The sequence below is a fragment of the Tasmannia lanceolata genome, unplaced genomic scaffold, assembly GCF_043159265.1.
Source record: "Tasmannia lanceolata isolate RefF3 unplaced genomic scaffold, GAP_Taslan_0.1 ptg000015l, whole genome shotgun sequence".
Lineage (NCBI taxonomy): Eukaryota > Viridiplantae > Streptophyta > Magnoliopsida > Canellales > Winteraceae > Tasmannia > Tasmannia lanceolata.
In genome coordinates this window covers 18,519,077-18,525,932 of record NW_027518692.1, presented here as the reverse complement: position 1 = coordinate 18,525,932, position 6,856 = coordinate 18,519,077, and the positions used below count along the sequence as shown (strand labels likewise).

The 6,856-nt window shown below is 36.9% G+C and overlaps 1 protein-coding gene across 1 annotated transcript; it reads right to left on the bottom strand.

Annotated features, from left to right (window-relative positions):
* Positions 1 to 411: 411 nt before the first annotated feature.
* Positions 412 to 6,394, bottom strand: LOC143847130 (putative plastid-lipid-associated protein 13, chloroplastic). The gene is made up of 4 exons (XM_077355820.1): positions 6,183 to 6,394; positions 3,385 to 3,437; positions 1,413 to 1,439; positions 412 to 1,179 (listed from the first exon to the last, which is right to left on the bottom strand). The coding sequence occupies exons 1-4, from the start codon at positions 6,343 to 6,345 to the stop codon at positions 1,081 to 1,083; spliced, it is 342 nt and encodes a 113-aa protein (XP_077211935.1). The 5' UTR covers positions 6,346 to 6,394; the 3' UTR covers positions 412 to 1,080.
* Between the last annotated feature and the right edge of the window lie 462 nt (positions 6,395 to 6,856).

Here is a 6,856-nt window from a genome sequence, read left to right as displayed (position 1 = left end):
TATTTTTTTATTTTTTTTTGAGATTTGCTAGGCAATTTCGTGAAAAAAGCCATTTCAGCTGAGTTTTGCCTGAGAGAATAGACATTTCACATGAATTAGATGAATAAGACAAAATCTGCTGAAAAGTGAGCCTGTGTGGCTGTTGTCTCGTGGAACCCCAACAATATCTATTAAGGGGAGGGTGCGCAAGTCCTTATAACCCCATCCACATCTTCATCTTTTTATTATTCTTCCCTAAGTTCTCTTTTCATTGAAGGCATCGAATGAGTACACATGCTTAGATTTTTTTGCTGGAAATCACCTTTAAGCTCAATCTTTAAGAAATGCCTCCCAAGACAATGGTTCATTTTATTTTCATTAACACCTTTTGGGTTATTTTCACCAATTCCCAGCCTCACCTTCTAATAGAAATATTGTAAAGAATACCTTATAATATTCATCCGGACAATTCATTACACGCGAAAGAAAGAAAGAAATAACAACACAACCCAAAACAACCAAAAAGCAAAGCTATCACGTAGGAAGAAAATCAAACATTTCCAAATCCGGCTTCTCCACTCCTTGACGTGCAAGGCTATCAGCCACACCATTCGCCGAACTCTTTATATTGTTGATCTTGTAAACTTGCCAAGAAAAGATTCTATCTCCCAAACTTAAGATTCCATGACATTCTCATCCTCAAACATTAATGAATCAGAAAGTCTAAAAGTTCCCATTGACATAGAACTGTATTTATGCCAACCCAGAAACTTACCTGATTATTGCCGACGATGATTCGAAATTTGCGAAATAACATCCCCGAATTCTCACGCTGACAGTTCTAAAATTTTCTATTTGCTATTTTTTCTTCTTTTTTCTATGACGAAACATTGTTTTGTTTGATAAATAGCACATATCACTATGAAAGAATCAAAATGAACCCGCCTAATTCCAATTTATCCAAATGATGACTCGAAGCTATAAACCAATGATTTACTGATAGCAGCCGGGTGTCATACAAATGAATTCATATTCAAATGAATTGAGAAACATTTTTGATTCTCTGATCAGCAATTGAATTCCAGTAATTTGTTTTAGTACTTAGCTTTCATACTCTGCAATGTCTTCGACAGCCATGGGCGCTGAAGGCCCCTCCAACCTTGTGAGGACATCTGGTAGTCCTGAAGTATCCCTTATTATCTGCAAGTGACAGCAACAAAGCTGTTGTTTTAGCTAACTGTGATCCTCAACTACAGTAATAGTAGTATTACTGGTAGTAAAAGAAAAATAACAGCACCAGATACACAAGCAGCAATGAGAAGTACTCCATCTTGTGATGGGCATTTTTTGGCCAAATTTTTGGCAAACAATGAAAATCTTAAAAATAACTGACTTTTGACAATTCCGGGAAAAGCATGGATCATTCACCATACCCCTACCATCTTTGCCGAAGGCTTTATCTGCAAAAAATATTGCGTAACTATCATTGGCTTCTTTTATCAGTTCTTTTAACCATTGAAAAAAAAAACTACCATTGGGCTCTGAATAAATGACATCAGCTTCCATATTCTTTCAAAAACATGTAGTTGAGTGTGCAATTTAGAAACCTGAGGTTGAATCTACACATAATAGATACTTTTAGTCAGTGTTTAAAAATGCGGATGCGACGCGGAACGCGGCCAGAGAAAATCCTTGTCTACTCGACACGGAACACGGTTGAGGCGGCCGAGAACGCGGTTGATGCGGCTAAGTCGGATGAGTTGCAATTTTTATAAATAATAAATGAAAAAGAAAAGGATTTATGTAACTTCTTTTAGTTAATTTTAATGAATTGACTACTTTAGTGAATGTTAGTCAGATTGAATATTTTACGGAATATAGATTTTTTTAGTAAAAGATTTATCTAACTTTAAAAAAAAACAATTGGTATAAGTTAGGAGACCGGATACACACAACATAGGATGATCCAATGATCTAAACCGTCCTTTTGATGGGCCACAACATAAACAAGTTGTGCCTAATAAAACATTTCAATAGGATGATTCTAGCCCTTGGTGTGACCCATCAAATGGACGGTTTGGATCATCCTATGGTATGGGCAATATAACTCTTTTTTAAGAAACTTTTAGCCAAATGATATCAGCACATGACTATTACTAATTTACAATACTCGATGCACTATCAAATTCAAATTCGAATGTGCAAGACAAACTTTGGGGTGGCATTATCAAAATAGGGCACTGCAGTATTAACAAATGGAAAAAGTGTTAAATTTGGCAGGAGAGAGAGACAGAGATGCCAGCTTTAAGACAAGACGACATACTAGCTGTCATATAGCTAGCTTTATCACTCTATCTATTTCTCTAGCTGTGTCTGCCATAGTAAAGGACAATAGAAGTGATATATTCTACCCTTATTTTTACTGAGGACAGCCTCCTCTACTGTATTTCTTACTACTCTTTTATAATACATGGGGCTGTCTCACGTAACAAAGGGGCGAATATAACATATCATATCTATACCTTCTAAATTTCATTTTCCACCCATAGAAATTTTGGGTTTTGCATATGTTAATCCAACGGCTAAGATTTCAAACACCTTTTAACCATTATTTGTTTTTTAAACAAATAAAGGTATAATTTTTTGGTCTTAGATCATCGTCTTCTTCTTACCTTGAGAAACAAAAACCAACCCTTTGTGAAACAAGAAACAGTAGAACATAAACCAAGTAGCAACACCATAAATGAGACATTAACACCAATCTTTCAGATAATCAGTAACCTACTAGCAAAAATGGTTTGATGATAAAACAAAAGTTGTCGAGCTTTTGCACAGATTGAATGAGAATCAACATTGACCCAAATTTATAGGTATGATTTTTTTTACAGAGATCTTTTTTTCTTTTGAATAACAAGCAGTATTTGGAAAGATTAAAGGTCCGAGGAGTCATGGTCCATGGATGGGCAAAAATGGTTGCCAAAGTCGATCACATCGAGTAAAAGGATGGATTCTTGTTTGACTAGGTATGAACTCGACTGAGATGGCGCGGACTCGCCCGAGTCTGTAACTCCATGACGCGGTCACCACCATTCCGCGTTGACTCGGCTGAGTTCCGAGCCGAGTCAACGAGTTTTTAAACACTGGTTTTAGTAGTGTGCTAATCCTCGATGGTGGTGAGTTTGAATTTCTAGGACATTTTTGGTCAAAGGATCCCATCTTGTCATAACAAGAGCATCAGATGAGAAATCAAAGGCCCTTGAGAAATCAGAAGCACTTTTTTTTGAATGGCCAAAAATCAGAAGCACTTCTGTACATTTTTGTTTTTTTTTTTGAATTTTATCACCAGAATGTAATGAAAATTATATGTAATATTACGCCTAACATCGAGCCAAATGGGAAACTCACCAGTATTTCTTCGTCAAGATACGAAATCATAAACATTCTTTGATAAGTCCCACCTAGAAACCACACTAGACTTTAGTGCTGATTTGTGAAACATCTCTAGTTAGTGAAACACAAAATTAACTAAATATAAGTCTCCTAAGTAGTTCTAAAATCTTAAAGATGTATTATTCATATATCAAGATACAGTTCAAATCTCATAGTTGAGAATAATTGAATATTCAGCTTTCATATTACTTGGAAAATGGAAGCTATCTTCTTGATTGGGAGTTTAATGGAGAGATTTAAAGAAAATAAAAACGGACCTTCACATGGTTTTCCATTGATTTGGAGAAAGCGTATGATAGGGTTCCCAGGAGTGTTATGTGGTGGGTCCTTAGAAAGGAAAAAAATGCCTAATAAATATGTTGATGTGATTAAGGATATGTACGATCGAGCAGTAACTAGTGTCAGAGTTACGGATGCCACGTCTAGTGAGTTTCCAATTACAATAGGATTGCACCAAGGATCAGCTCTAAGTCCGTATCTTTTTACGCTAGTTATGGATGAACTTACGAAGGGTATCCAGGATGAGGTGCCATGGCATATGCCGTAGTATATGTTAATGCTAAGTTAGAGTTATGGAGAACTACTTTGGAACCCAAAGGTTTTAGACTGAGTAGGACTATGACAGAGTATATGGAGTGCAACTTTAGTAATGTAACGAGGCGGAGCGATGATGTAGTAACTATGAATGGATGGGAGGTACCTAAAAGGGATATCTTTCGCTATCTTGGTTCAATCCTACATAAAGAAGGAAAGATTGAAGAGGATGTTAACCACAGAATAAGAGCACGTTGGTTGAAGTGGAAGCATGCTTCAAGAGTTCTGTGAGTTGAAGGGAAATTTTTATAAGACAGCTGTGAGGCCAGCCATGCTTTATGGCTCAGAATGTTGGGCCACCAAGAAGCAGCATGCGCATAAGATGAGTGTAGCGGAGATGCAAATGCTTAGATGGATGTGCGGCCACGCAAGGTTAGATAGAATTAAAAATGAAGACATTCGTAAAAAGGTGAGGGTAGCACCAATTGTGGAGAAGATGGTTTGGGCATAGCCAACGTAGAAGAAGTGACTCCTGCCAAGTTGATGGAGTAAAATGAGGAAGGGGCAGACTGAAAACAACTTGGGTAGAAACAGTGAGGAAAGACTTGATGGCTAGGAACAAAACAGAGAACATGACCTTGGATAGGAGAGAATGGAAGAAAATAATCCATGTAGACGAACCCAACTAGTGTCACGATTAGACTTAGTCAACTTGAGCCGGGTAGACTCTTTCACCTTCTTCATGAAAATTTTCTAAAGGAGTCAATAGCCGACCCAACTAGTTTGGGACAAAGGCCGAGTTGAGTTAAGTTGAGTTGAGAATATTACTTCGAAAATATTGTACTTCAACCATATTTCATAATTGCTAATACTTTCTATGTTACTTGCATTTTATGGTCTGCCCTCATTTTTGTTTGGGATGTTTTGTATGGCACAGTGCAAACGAAGGATGAAGAACCGGATGAACTCAATGCCAAATAAGCCAAATAAGCCAAAGAGGAGGCAAGAGCAAAAAATGGCAGTGGTAGTAACCTCAGAACAATGTTAGGACTTGGAGCGTAGTGGGTGTCTCAATCTTCTCCTCCATAGGTTGCTGGAAAGAACTCAAAGAAGAGAATGAAGAAGTTGTTGCTGAGTCAAAGGAAGAGACGGATGTTGGATGCTTGAGCTTCAGAATTCTAAGCGGGATGGATAAGAATGTGACATTCAGATTTCTCTGAGAGAGAATGGAAATGGAAATAGAAATCTCTATAGGATACTTTTGCCATTTTAAAAAGCAAAGAGGTGAGTGCACTTAACAAAAATTCAGGCTTTCGATCCACCAAATATCTTTATGCAACTTATGAACCAAGATCTCCATCCTTTCTAATGAAAATCAGTTAACTTGTTAAAGTATAAAAGATTAAATAACGCCTTCTCCAACAGCCTAAGCTTTTGGAGTAATTGGTTGTTTCACATGTTATCAGAGCAAAGGTCCTGAGTTCAAATCTCACAACTCCCTTTATTAAAAAGTCCACATGAAATGGCCTGCCAAAAAAGAGGGGCCACATGTGCCACGTGTATTCCAACCCTAAAAAAGAGGGGCCACACGTGAGGGGGGTGTTAAAGTATAAAAGATTAAATAACGCATTCTCCAACAGCTTAAGCTTTTGGAGTAATTGGTTGTTTCACATAACTAATAGGAGTTATAGAAGTGATTTGCTGAAATTCAATAGCTAAACCCAGATAATTTTCAGAACCGTTAAAATTCTGAGATAGAAATGAGATTCTCCTCCTATAGTGTGATCAAAATAATCATTATGTCAAGAATCTTCTTCTAGAGAAATTTTGCTCCCCTATGGCCCCAAAATTTCAGTCCCATCTTCATTCTTCTTCGCACCTGAGTACTGACAATTCTATGATTGGTCAATGATGCCATGTGTGCATCGCATTCGATTCAAGGTTGGTTATTTACTCTGATGATATTGTTTTCTTTGGAAATAAACCTGATGAGCACATACAACATTATGATTGGTTTAAAAGTACTGCGACTAGAAAAGTTGAAAATATACTGTGAGGAAAAGTTGAAATTTGAATCATAAAGGTGACTTTTTTGTGGTTGTGATGGTGTCTTTTCATGATATGTTGTAACTATTAGTAGTACCCTTGAAAGTAACGTCCTGAACATCTTCCTATGCTGGATATGATTAAAATGTCACAAAAAGAAAGGGATTGCTTACTAAGTGGAATTGTCAGTCCATTGGCCATCACATCCTTTATAGGAGCAGGAAGCTGCTGTAATCTGTCAACCGCTTGTCCAAATGCACTCTTTAGCTGTTCAGGTACTGCCTCTTCACTAACAGCCGGTGTTTCAAAGACACCTTCAATATACTCTTCTTTCATTCGAATTGGTCCCTCAACAGATAATTTGGCAGTTAAAATGAACTTGCTTTGTATCTGCATGCCAAACAAAACAAACTTCAATAACCTTAACACTTTACAACCAAAAGAGAGTTATTTTTACAAACTTACAACACAAATAAGGCTTACATGGATGGTTGTTTTACATGGGAAAGCAATGAGGTGACCAGATCTTGTTTTCCATTTTGTTCACAGAATAAAATAAGATTTCATGGTGGCCTAGACAGAAAGTTGACATCCAAAGATTTATTATGTCAATAACAACACAAAATAGCATTACCCTATTAAATTATGAAGAGTCGTATACCCTTAAGGGAATTTGTCTGCCGTAGTAACCCATTTTCATAATTAATGAAGCAATCATATTGTCTCTTTGATGAGTTTTCTTCTTCTCTTTATACAATATATCATCATTTAAGATTTCGCATGGCATTACAGCTTCAAAATCATATCTAGGATCTAGGATTTAATCGCTTGACACAAGTTCATCTCC